This window comes from Anomaloglossus baeobatrachus, chromosome 2 (genome assembly GCF_048569485.1).
Source record: "Anomaloglossus baeobatrachus isolate aAnoBae1 chromosome 2, aAnoBae1.hap1, whole genome shotgun sequence".
Lineage (NCBI taxonomy): Eukaryota > Metazoa > Chordata > Amphibia > Anura > Aromobatidae > Anomaloglossus > Anomaloglossus baeobatrachus.
The window spans coordinates 328,551,346-328,565,077 of NC_134354.1; the positions used below are offsets into that span (position 1 = coordinate 328,551,346).

The following is a 13,732-nucleotide window of genomic DNA, read 5'->3' on the forward strand; positions in this document are numbered from 1 at the left end:
TTTTTATAAAAACATCTGCATTAGTTGCTCAAAAGGTGTGGGAGATAATGGAAACCGACCCTTATATATTTAATTATCGTCTATAACCCAGATAGGTTTTACAGTCAATAATTCAATCATAGGGTAATACATAAAATTTGAATTAAGGTCCAAAGTTGCTGTGAGATATCAAACTAATAATAATTCCAAAAAGGTGCCTGTGTTCCTCCAATTAAATCTAATATGTAAAGCTAAGTGTATGTGTGTCGCCCGGGGACCAGGGGGTACTCAGATCCGGGCCACGGGGTCACTCCTGTGGGTATCACGGTAGCGTGACCCGGTCTGTGATCCCAGGCTCTACAGTAAAAGGGGATTTGGTGAGGGAGATTGTCCGTGACGCCACCCACGGTTGTGGTGATTGTGGACACCACCGCTGCGATGAAGGTGCGGGACTCCCGGGAACGGTGTTGGGATGCAGCTTTGGATGTTAACCCCTCCGTGGGTAGGGGCAGTTGGTCCCGGGGCCCGTTCGGGGATAAGCAGGGCGCAGTGCTGCGGTGCGGTGCCTGGGGGCACGGGCGTACTCACAAGTATTTCACACAGAGTCACTGGTAAACTAGGAATTGCCGGTGTCCGCAGCCTTCAGTACGGGGGTGTTAGTGTCCCACACACGGTGCAGCAGCTCCTGTTCTTTCCCTGCAGCCAGATGCCTTTCTCTCCACTCTCTTCCTCTTTCTCCTCAGCCGGGAACGGGGAATCCACTCCCCTGCAGTGATCCGGGTCACCCTAGGTACCGTCGGGCCACTACCCTGCTCCGGCTACCTCTGGCCCCTTCCTCACTGCAGCCTGTCCCGGCCCTTTCGGAGCACGCTTCACTATCAGCCTGGGAGCTACAACTCCAGACTCCTCTTCTGTCTGTCTCTCCAAACACTCTGCTCCAGCCCCTCCCCTCTGCTCTGCTTTTCTCTTACCCTGGGGGATGTGGCTTGTCCTGCTGCACCGGTGTGAGATCAGATTACCAAGGAGGATTAACTCTTTCTGTGACAACCTGGCTTTGCCAGGGCGTCACATATGTATGTACATATGTGTGTATGTATGTGTATGTGTGTATGTCCACTAAAGGAATCCGCACCATCGCATTTACAATCACAAAAGTTTGCACACACACCCCATGTGCATATGCAATGAAGGTAAATGAGCAGCTTTGGAAATAAATGAGTGACCTGGAAGCAGATACAGCCAAAGCCGGAGCTTTGGTAAGTACAGCCCAGCTGCTACTATTCCCCTATCCCTTCTATCACCATTTTTAATTGCCAGATTCTGGTCTCCATAGACTTATATTGGGACTGGTGTTCAGTCAGATAAGCAGGGCCAATCCCGGTCTGGAACTGTTTTTTTTTTTTAATCCGGTTAGTCCTGGTTATCTGCGAGTCTGACCATCACTTCTTACGAGAAGTAGTTTCCTACAATCAGGTAAACATTGTAGTTGCTTGCCCATAGACATCATGTCTACAAAGTCGCTACCTGGTCTCCTGACCTGTCTGTTTTGTTTCCAGACAAATAATTGTTTAAATCTTTTATTAGAACTTTCTAAGTTATTTTTTTGTTATTCATCCTGTAATATAAATATGGACAACAGTGTGATACAGTACACTTGGTAATAGGGTGTATGTCTATAGTGCCTGACAGGGCCGACATCAGGGCATGACAACAATGACTCCTGAATGGGGCCCAGTTAGCAGAAGCACATAGGGAGGCCTGGACACGCTGGTAGCACTGACCCCTCCTCTCTCTTTCTTCTTCTCACCGGGCCCCAGGGGCAGGGGGCGGGGACCAGAGCTGTATGTAGAGGAGGGCAGGTGGGCGCAGCAGGCAAGGGGGTGCTGTTGGGCCACCTGATGCCGGGGTCCGTGGTCTCTACTCTGCAGCTGTATGAGAATCGAACGTTCTCTGAGCCGCTGTCCAGTTGACAGCGGCTCAGAGAAGCTGCAGCGCAAGCTCCCAGGGATCAATTGTACTAGCGTCTATCAGACAATTGAATATAGTACAATTGAAGCCGTGACCCAGCGACGTCAGCAGTGTGATCCGGTCAGCTATCACGGTGCTGACATTACTCAGAGCTGATGGAAAGTGCTCCAATGGACCTGAAGACACTGAAGATTGTTTGTAATTAGTTGATGGGGAAGGGGGGGAGGGGGTATGTATGTGAAGCATGCAAACGGGAGCCATTTGAAAACCCAGAATGGGGAAAAAGGGGTAATAAGTGCAGACAGAGTATGGAGACTGAATAGAGTATGGAGAGCATGAGGGTGCGGACACCATATGGGAAGTTAGGGAGGATGAGTGTGGGCACATTATGAGGAGTGAGGGGGGATGGTGTGCAAACACAGTATGGGAAGTGAGGGGGGATGGGTTTGGATACAGAATGGAAGTGAAGGGGAAGGATGCGGACACAGTATGAGAAGTGAGGGGGGATAGGTGCTTACACAGTATGGGAAGTCAGGGGGATGGATGCAGATACAATATGAGGAGGGGGATGGGTGCGGATACAGTATGAGGAGGGGGATTTGTGTAGACATAGTTTGGAGAGCAAGGGGTTGATGACTTCGGAGGTCGTTATGAGACCGTATGGGATGAGAAAAATATGAGGTGCTGCATAATAAAGACTGGGTAGGGTAGGGGTGGGATGAATGCAGATACGACTGGGTAGTGTGGGTGAGGGCAGTATGTAGAAGGGGCTTCATTGGGGACACTATGCAAGGAGGGGGGAGTGTGATGAGAGGGAATAGTATAGTGACTGGGCAGTAAGTGGAGACGGTGTAGAGGACAGTGTAAAGAGAGGGCCCAGTATGGAAAGGAGAGGGCAGTGTGAAGGGCATGTACCTTAAGAGGGAAAATGTGTGTGCCATATTTTGTGCAGGGAACACAGTGAGGGGCAATTATTTATTCAGGAGCGCAATGTAGAGCAGATATTTTTATATTCAATATAATATATGATATTTTTTATTCAGGGAAATTATAATGACACTCTTATTGTTCAGGCATTGTGTCGACATGTGCTGCAGAAATGCGGAGAAGATGGAAGTCTGCAGAGACAAGCTGAGGCCATGAAAATTCATCATGGTTTCTGGACAAGATAAAGAAAAGAAAAAGAACACCTCCGATCAGAGACGACCTCATCTATAAGGTACCTGGATGTAAATTATTATTTGTGCTACTGATTAATTCTCATCAGTGCTGTGGTTCCTGTATGATCCTATAATGACTAATAACTACAACTCACAGTATCTTCTTACCATTGCTAAGGATGCACTGGAAGTTCTAGGTTCATGCGATAAATATATATACAGGGCTGACCAGACATTACAATTGGTGTACCATGCACTGATTCTTGTGATAGAAACTTGTCAAAGCGCCGGCTGCCGGTGCGAAACAGCTGTCATCTGTGTGTGGTCCGTGTCTCTCTCCCCCTCTCCCTAATATGCCTTTTTAACTTGAAGAATAAAATTAAAAAAAATCTGCATAAAGAACTGGTGAGTGCCTTCTATTCCTTCCTCTTCTGATTGTTATATGCTTGATCTTTTGAAGTTGCACCACCAGTTGCAGACCCATACCGAGGAGTGCTGTGTCTGTTCACCGTGACAGGTGGAAAAGTGTATTAATCACTGGCTGGGAGCTGTGCTCGGCTTTTCCTTCTAACTTCAGTGATTTGTACTTGTGTCCTAGATGTCTCCTGCTACATCAGCTCTACTATGCAGCAATCTGAAACACAGTCCCATAGAACCAATAAATGTGGGTCCAGTGGATTACCTTCTCTGTGTTGCAAAAATCTGCACTTCACATAGGTCACTGGCTTTCTCGACATGAGTACCGGCCTATTATATATGTGTGCACGCATTCTAATACTTATATAGAAGTAAACAGTGATAATAACAGACTTCTATTTAAAACAAATGTTGTTTTTACACAGTTATTAATTACTTACAGCACTCGCTGTTGGTCCTTCTCTCTTAGCTGTGTGTCTCGTTCTAGAACTTGAGTTATTGCTCTTTGCTCCTCTCCTGTCAAGAAACTAAGATCCAGAAGGTCCCCACTGTCATCCATTTTTTGCACACATTGGTCAGACTAGCAGCAAGGGGTACAAGTCAATCACGACAGCTGAGTGCCGTATACCTACTTGGCGCCTAGGGAGACACATAAGATAAGGATAAAGATATTGTGAAAGATGCATGAGACACAGTAAACAATGAGTATAAAACACAGTAAAGGAGCATATTACCCGCCTTAAGGAGTACACTACTTGCTGATGCTTGGCGGTGCATTTACAGGATGTATGTTTAATACAAATACCACAAGTCTTGAATAAGGAAGTGAAGAATTTTGGTCTGGCCAGAGAAAGTTTACAGAGAAAAATATTTTCAGGCACCACTAAAACCATTTTTTGAACCAAATATTTAAAACAAGGCTTGGATCTAAGGTCATGTTTTTCTTACTATACTTTATTAGTGTATTTTACATAAGTGATAATAAGACAAAAACAACTTAACAATGGAGATTCATGGTGCAGTAAAGCTTCATGTACCAAGAGATAGGTGGACTTTAAAAAATAATATCTTCAAGGATTACATTCCAATATTGGATGCCATTATTGCCCATATGGCTTCCTAAACTGAAGTTGAGAGGCAACACACTACTTTTCTCTACCAGCCGGACAGAGCCCTATCTGCCTACAGCTTTTAAAAATCGGGTCTGCTTCTTGATGCAAAATTGTTATAAAAAATTTGTGAGTTTGAATGGTGCTTTCCCTGTGAATGATGCAATGTAACTTCTGTGGAGGGACAAGATAAACTTCAATCCAAATGTAATACCCTTCTAGATACATCAACTCAATTTTTTAATTTCAGTATAATATATAACAGCAAAGGACTTGTATATGGTCTGAGATCTGGGGTATGCTCACCACTTTTCAATTTTTTGTGTATGTAATTGTAGCGCCCCTGAAGCCATCAGGGAGTTACAAGGTACTGCATCCCCACCGGGATGCAGGGCCTACCCCCTAGGGACCCGGAAAACCAGTGCCGGTAACACAAACACTCAAGGTAATCCCTGTTTTCCCCAATCATCCCACATAGAATGGTACAAGGCTAGGGTTGAACCAATGGATGGCTGCCTAGAGGTGGAGCCACTCCAGTCCACTAGACAACCAAGTGGGAGGGGCGGACAGAGGACTGTTTGACTAAAGTGGAGAGAGACAGTTGTGGTGGAGGAAGTGAAAGTGAGCAGAAGGACTGACTGGAGTGAACAGTGACCTGAGGGCCCAGGCGGTTAGTTGCCGGTGGAGTACGGTGGAGTACTCCCGGAACTATGCACCAATGGGGTACAGAATCCTAGGTCAGGCAAAAGCTCCAGGCAGACCTGATAAAATCTGCACAGTGAGGGGACCATCAAGGACCTCACTGACCTTGAAGTTCGGGACTCAGTATCAAACGGAGAACCGGGGACAGGACTTCAACCCCACAGGGTTCACGGTTCCGTCATACAGACTGCTGAAGAAGACTACCAGGAGGGGACGCCCAGCCGCTCTACGCCACGGGGACCCACCAACCAAAAACAGGTGCAGGGGAAAGAAGCCACCAGGTCACTAATCCGGCACTGGGACTAAGGGGACCTGCAGTTAAGACCAGCTAGCCTCGGGTGACCACCAGTTAGACTATGTGCGCACGTTGCGTACTGGCCCTGCAGAAATTTCTGCCGCGATTTGAACAGCACACGTGCGCTTCAAATCGCTGCAGAAACAAAAGTCGATTTCATGCGCTCTGCATGTAGCCCCTCCCAGCCCCTCCCATAGACAGAGCAGGGACTTCATGCAGAGCGCACAAAAGAAGTGACATGTCACTTCTTAGAACGCGCGCTTCGGGCAGCAGCCGAAGCGCTGCGCTCTAATACGCCACATGTGCACGGCTCCTGCACAATCTCCATAGATTGTGCAGGGGATGCAGGACGCATGCAGTTACGCTGCGGTGCAGATCGCAGCGTAACTGCATGCAATTACGAAACGTGCGCACATAGCCTTACACCAGACTCCCATTGTGGCCTACCTTCTTTCAACACCCACTTGCAACACCTATCCTCTGCGGCCTGGCCCTGCTTGCGGAGGGCCTAACATCCAGGCTGCCACTAATACCAGCCCTAGTAGTGAACATTATAGCCGCAACACCACAAGTGGCGTCACATATAAACTTTATTCAACAATTCCCTGTAAATTTCCCCTTTTCAAAAGCACACAGGGCACGGAACCGGGCAACGGCCAACAAAGTGACATTCCCCAGTTGTACACTGCCCGGGACCGAGTACCTCATAACCCTGGGAGGCACATTACCCCACCTGAAAAGAAAATAGTGACTTAAATAGCAAAATATAATGACACTTGACTTCTTTACTCTGCTGCATGACAAAATGTCTTCTTCTAAACAAATAAAACTTTTGTATTAATAACTACATTGCACTAGCATATATTTAACATCACAAATATAGGCGGATTACAATGAGAGAAATCTGCGCTACCACCCTGAGCCCATGCCTCCGGGGGTGTCCCCGAATAGATTAGATTACCCTCATTATGTTTTGTATGGCAACACATAGTTACCTCCCTCCCATTTCCCAGGCACAGATCTCTAAGCATGGAGCTTACATGGAACTACGCTGTCGCCAGCGCAGCTCCAGCACCAATCGCTGGCATGATAGTATCATCAGCTGGCACCAGCATGTACGCTTCGGCAACAAGACGTAGGTCCCCTGGGAAATGGAAGCAAGGTGAGTATGTGTTATTTTGTCTCTTTTATATCTGCATGGGATGTGTGGGGGCTCATACTGTATATATGGGGCTACTTGGGGGCTCATGCTGTGTATAAGAGGTATTGTGGGGGCTCATGCTATATATTGGAGGCTATATGAGGGCTCATACTGTATATAAGGTATTCTGCAAGCACATTGACATCCAGATGACACCCCCGCGACAACCGCACCACAGCTTCACGGGTTCATCAGAGTTCATTGGGAACTGTGATGAGTCACCGATGCTGTCCCCGCGATGCTCCAGCTTCCAGATTCTCACTACACACACACACACACACACACACGTATACACTGTGCATATATACACACATATGTATACACACATAGCAGACACACATGGATACACAGAGCACATACACTAGGAATGGAAAACCTCCAGCCCGCGGGCTGTTTTGCGGCCCACGATGACTTTTCCTGCAGCCCCTGGGCCCATTCCAGGGGACCGCAGTGCTTGGGCAGCAGCCACGGTCTTACCGGCCGCTGGCCCTTTAACTCCTAATGATGATGCGAGGACACGCGTTGTTATGATTCAGTGATCGAGGAGGATCAAAGGGGTAGAAACAAGGAAACCCAGAGAATCACCAGAGTGGTTGGAAACTCAGCTGACTGCAGACCTCTAACTGACAACACAACTAGAAGTAGGCGTGGGACGTGCCTACGATGACCTGATCACCTCGACAAAGTCGGAGAGTTATATTTTCCTAAAGAGAGAAAAACAAGGAAAGCTAATCTGCCTTGGAGCAGTTCCCCAAAGATTATAGGTAGCCCCCAAACATGTAAAGCCGGTGAGACAAGATGAAATAGACTACACAGGTAGAGAACAGATTCAGCAAAGATGAGGCCCAAACTATCTATGTAGGAAAGGACAGAAAAGAGCACTGTCTGCAGCCGCACAAAACCCTAACAAAAAACCAACACACCTGATATGAAAAAAACTGAGACCACACGATCTCTCCCCCACTATATCAGTGCTCCGGTGTTACTGGAATCCAAGCAAAACACTAATATAGAGGAAAGATTGAAATTAATATCAAGCATGACAAAACAAAAATACATTGCAGAATATGGAGCTGGGTTCCCAGCAGGGAATAATCCAACTCCACCCAGAACTCCACACAAACAGTAACCAGGAAACAAGCCTTAATACCACAGAAATAAAAACGACAAGAAAGTGGAAAGAAACCAGCAAATGGTACAAAGACAAAACTTATCTGCAAGGAGTTCAGGTGGAAAAAGAAGATAGCGCAGGCTCCAGAATGTCCACAGCACTGGCCACAAGAGAGAGCCCCAAACCGGAACCCAGTCCAAATGTGTTCACAACAGCGCACACTGCTGCGTGCGCATACCATGAGGTCCTTGCGCTGCTCAGGGCTTACCTTGTGGGTGGGTTAAGTAGCGTGAGTTGCCCTACCGTCCACAAAAGAACAAGAGGAGCAGCAGCTTATCGACCTCCCTGCTGCACATGCCTTCCGGACCTGTGAGTGACTCCTCCCCCCGTGCTGTGAGGCCGCAACCAAGTGCTGTGTACCCCCTAGTAGTGTGTGTTTGTCAGCCCCCAGTGGTGTGTACCTCCGAGTAGTGCTGTGTGCCAGCTCCCAGTGCTGTGTGTCAGCTCCCAGTGCTGTATGCCAGGTCCCAGTGCTGTGTACCCCCGAGTAGTCCTGTGTGCCAGCCCCCAGTTCTGTGTGCCAGCCCCCAGTGCTGTGTGCCAGCCAGCCCCCAGTGGTGTGTACCTCAGAGTAGTGCTGTGTGCCAGCTCTCAGTGCTGTGTACCAGGTCCCAGTGCTGTGTACCTCCGAGTAGTGCTGTGTGCCAGCTCCCAGTGCGGTGTGTCAGCTCTCAGTGGTGTGTACCGCTGAGTAGTGCTGTGCACCAGCCCCCAGTGTTGTGTCCCCAGAGTACTGCTGTGTGCCAGCGCCCAGTGCTGTGTGCCAGCCCCCAGTGCTGTGTGCCAGCCCCCAGTGCTGTGTACCTCCTGGTAGTGCTGTGTGCCAGCTCCCAGTGCTGTGTGCCAGGTCCCAGTGCTGTGTACCTTTGAGTGGTGCTTTCTGGCAGCTCCCAGTGCTGTGTGCCAGCTCCCAGTGCTGTCTACCTCCGAGTAGTGCTGTGTGCCAGCCCCCAGTGCTGTGTATCCCTGAGTAGTGCTGTGTGCCAGCCCCCAGTGCTGTGTACCCCCGAGTAGTGCTGTGCCATCCCCTAGTGCTATGTGCTAGCCCCCAGTGCTGTGTGCCCCCAGTGCTGTGTGCCCGCCCCCAGTGCTGTCTATCCCGAGTAGTGTGTGTGCCATCCCCCAGTGCTGTGTGGCAGCTCCCAGTGCTATGTACCCTCTAGTAGTGTGTGTGCCCCTCTTCAGTGCTGTGTGGCAGCCCCCAGCGCCGTGTGCTCCCTCAGTGCTGTGTAACCCCCACTGTTGTCCGGGCTCCCCTAGTACTGGTCGTGCCCACCTAGTGCTGTCTATGCCCCCCTGATGATGTCTATGTTCCTCCAGTACTGTCCGTGACTCCCAGTCCTGTCCCTGCCCCCCTAATGCTGTCTGCACCACCTAATGCTGTCTGTGCTGCCACCAGTGCTGTCCATGCCATGGTCAGTGTTGTCTGTGTCCCCAGTCTTGTCTGTGCCAGTTTTGTGTGCCACACCTCAGTGCTGTGTGCCATCTCCCAGAAGCTGTGTACTTGCCACTGTTGTCCGTGCCCCCCCATTGGAGTCCATGCTCACTGGATGATTTCTATGCTTCCCCAGTGATGCCCATGCTGCCACCAGTGCTGTCCGTGCCCCCCTCCCCGTGCTATCTGTGCCCCACAGTGACGTATATGCCACAGCTTCACCTGTAATGTATATTCCCTTCCTGTGATGTGTGTACCCCTTAGCGTCTCCTGTGATGTGTGTAACCCCAGCGTCCCCTGTAATTTATGCGCCCCAGCGTCTCCTGTAATGTCAATGTCCCCAGCCTCTCCAGACCGAGACAAATCTGGAAAAGCAGTTGTGAGAAACAACATGATCAATATCGCCAAACATCACAGCCGCACCAAAGAGAAGCAGCTCCAGCCACCACAGTAGGGGTGAGTTATTTAATTGTTTGACCAAATAAAGCAGGGTAGCTTTCAAGTAGATAATTTGGTGCGGCTCCCGAAGGTTCGTAGAAAATTCCAAATGGCACCCGGCGGTAAAAAGGTTCCCCACTCTTGACATACACACACATAGCGCACATACATGCACTGGACACACACACACAAACTCTGCTGTATACTCACCCAGCAATGAAGTCCCCGGCACTGAAGTCCCCAGCACTGCTCCTGCTTCCAGCTCTTCAGTGGAGTGGGAGACAGCATCGCTGGATACAGGTAAATATAGAAAACCTTTTTATTAAAAAGACCAATGTTTTCTCCGGTACGTGTCACATGATGTCACACGGATCACATTAGTGTGCAATCCATGTGACACCCTTGCTACCGGAGAAAAACTGACATATCTGCATGTGTGCGTGCGGGGCCATGATGGGTCACACGGTCCGAGTGAAAACACGGACGTGTGAGTAACAGCATATAATAATATGGGTACGTGTGGCATCCGTATTAAAAAGGGATGTTACATGTACCTGAAACAGACGTCTGAAACCTTCCTGAGGGCTCAGGCTGTGTATAGGGGCATGTGTCGAAGTTCATGTTGTATATAGGAGGCTATGTGAAGGCTCATACTGTCACTGGTTCAAATCAAGGAGCAACCATGAAGAAGATTTCTTAAGAAAAGAGATACAGTATCATCCAGCTCATCGATAGAGGTCTCTTGGCCAAGAAAATTTCCAAACTGCATCTTCTGAGTGCCATGACAGTTGGAAGAATACAAAATGAAGTCCGTCCATCCACTCAAAAGTCAAGATCAAGGCAGTTTAAAAACATGACTCTGATAAGACATTGGCTCAGAAAGGAAGGGGGAGGAGAACAGCTCATGTGTGATAATAAATTAGAATTCTGAACAAAAAGTCACATCAATGTATACATGGTTTACAAAGGAACAAAGAGTAGCTGAAAAGATGCTATAGGGATAGAACAAAGAAAAACATATAAATGCATGTTATATATTCTAACTTGGAACTTATTTTATAGGTACACATAACCAAGTTCACAGGAAAGGTAAAATTCCAAATGGATGTGCGCACAATAAATTCTGGAATATAAAATTCAATCTCCTGTTTCCAGAAAACAATTTTACTTTTTTTACTGCGATAATGCATGCATGTTCCAGCCAAGGTGCGTGCATATATGGCGGTGTTCAATGATCGCAATAACGCATTCAAATTGGTGCACATATGTGGGGACGTTCAGTTCTGGACAACAACACAACAGCACGGACCTTGGCTGGAACATGTTTTTTTACTCACAGGTAGTTCAGGCGCTGCCCCAGAGTACCAATCTCTGCCACTGTGGGCTCCAGCAGAACCCGGATAGTCGGCGGTCACCGCTGGTGCCCGTGAAAGTCTTTTAGATAAGTGTCCCTCGGTTGCTATCCGTAACCCGGGCCGAGACTCCTGCTCCAAGCCACAGGCCCACGAAGAGAGAGAAACACTAACTCCAGTTGTCAGTGCTAGATGTTATCCCAAGTTGTGCCCAGGAAGGTTCTGTCTACACTGCGTGCAGACATTAAACAAATGAGTATTTTGATCACATGATACTTTTTATACATGTTGTCCTACTCCAAGCTTTATAGGCTTGAGAGCCAACTACCAATTAAGTAAATAAGGTGATGTGCATCTCTGTAATCAGGAGGGGTGTGGTGTAATGACATCAACACCCGATATAAGGGGTGCATACTTATTAGGCAACTTCCTTTCCTTTGGCAAAATGGGTCAGAAAAGAGATTTGACGGGCTCTGAAAAGTCCAAAATTGTGAGATGTCTTGCAGAGGAATGCAGCAGTCTTGAAATTGTCAAACTTTTGAAGCATGATCACCGAACAATCAAGCGTTTCATGGCAAATAACCAAGAGGGTCGCAGCGTGTTGGGCAAAAAAGGCGCAAAATAACAGCCCATGAATTGAGGAAAATCAAGCGTGAAGCTGCCAAGATGCCATATGCCACCAGTTTGGTCATATTTCAGAGCTGCAACGTTACTGGAGTATCAAAAAGCACAAGATGTGCCATACTCAGGGACATGGCCAAGGTAAGGAAGGCGGTAAGGAAGGCTGAAAAACGACCACCTTTGAACAAGAAACATAAGATCAAACGTCAAGACTGGGCCAAGAAATATCTTAAGAATGTTTTTTCAAAGGTTTTATGGACTGATGAAATGAGAGTGAATTGTGATGAGCCAGATGGATGGGCCAGAGGCTGATCAGTAAAGGGCTGAGAGCTCCACTTTGACTCAGATGCCAGCAAGGTGGAGGTGGGGTACTGGTATGGGCTGGTATAAGCAAAGATGAACTTGTGGGACCTTTTCGGGTTGAGGATGGAGTGAAGCTCAACTCTCAGACCTACTGCCAGTTTCTGGAAGACAACTTCTTCAAGCAGTGGTACAGGTAGAAGTCAGTATCGTTCAATAAAAACATGATTTTCATGCAGAACAATGGTCCATTACATGCATCCAACTACTCCACAGCGTGGCTGGCCAGTAAAGGTCTAAAAGATGAAAAAATAATGACATGGCCCCCTTGTTCACCTGATCTGAAACCCATAGAGAACCTGTGATCCTTCATAAAATGTAAGATCTACAGGGAGGGAAAACAGTACACCTCTCAAAACAGTGTCAAGGGAGGCTGTGGTGGCTGCTGCACGCAATGTTGATCGTAAACAGATCAAGCAACTAACAGAATCTATGAATGGTAGGCTGTTGAGTGTCATCATTAAGAAAGGTGGCTATATTGGTCACTAATTTTTTGGGGTTTTGTTTTTGCATGTCAGAAATGTTTATTTCTAAATTTTGTGCAGTAATATAGGTTTACCTTGTGAAAATAAACAAGTGAGATGGGAATATATTTGGTTTTTATCAGGTTGCCTAATAAGTCTGCACAGTAATAGTTACCTGCACAAACAGATATTATCCTAAGATAGCCAAATCTAAAAAAAAAACCACTCCAACTTCCAAAAATATTAAGCTTTGATATTTATGAGTCTTTTGGGTTGATTGAGAACATAGTTGTTGATCAACAATAAAAAAAATCAGCTAAAATATAACTTGCCTAATAAGTCTGCACACGGTGTAAAGTGTGAGGATTGCGCCTACTTTTACCCCATGTGGTGCCCGCCCCCAGTGGTTGTTCTAGCGACTGGGAAAGTCCCATGCTTCGTGATGGCTAACTCCCCTGTCTGCCCTAGTCCAACCCCCTGTGAGTAAGCACCTTGCTGTTGTTTGTGTGTGTTTTGTGAAAGCACCGGCATGTTAACCCCCTCCTGACCCGGGATAGATATTGACCCTGAAACGTGATGTAATACCCTGTGACGCCTGAAGCCCAGGGGCATCACACTAGGCTCTAATGGGTGCAAATGGGTTTGGAAGAAACAAAGGAAAAAGGGGCTAAAGGATTGAGAAATTGAAGGAACTGGCAAGTTTGGTTCACAGCCAAAGGCATGGATACTAGACCAGGATTGACGGTGGTCTCAGTGCAAAGCTATATGTGAGTATCCGACAAGACAAGTTACTTCGTACACTTGGGTACTATGAGTATGAAAAGGATGACATAGTGTTCCCTCAGAACAACAACCCAAAGCATATGTTGAAATTGGCAAATAAATGGTTCAATGACAATGAAGTAGAGGTGCTAGATTAGTCCCTACAGTCCCCAGACCTCAATCTAATTGAACACTTGTGGGTAAAGTTGAAGAAAAAGCTTTATGCATACTGAAGTGAGTTGACCAGTATGCCCCAGCATTGGGAACATATATAAAAGATACCTGGGATCAGATTTCG

At 47.4% G+C, this 13,732-nt stretch overlaps 1 protein-coding gene across 2 annotated transcripts in view; it reads right to left on the reverse strand.

The window, feature by feature from the left end:
• The window catches only part of SYTL1 (synaptotagmin like 1), a 492,061-nt gene that overhangs the window by 375,681 nt on the left and 102,648 nt on the right, over positions 1–13,732 (reverse strand). For both annotated transcript variants that reach the window (XM_075335915.1, XM_075335916.1), the window contains exon 2: positions 3,965–4,163. In XM_075335915.1, coding sequence (XP_075192030.1) covers positions 3,965–4,083 — 119 coding nt within the window. In that variant the 5' untranslated portion in view covers positions 4,084–4,163. The remainder of the gene's footprint in view (positions 1–3,964; positions 4,164–13,732) is intronic.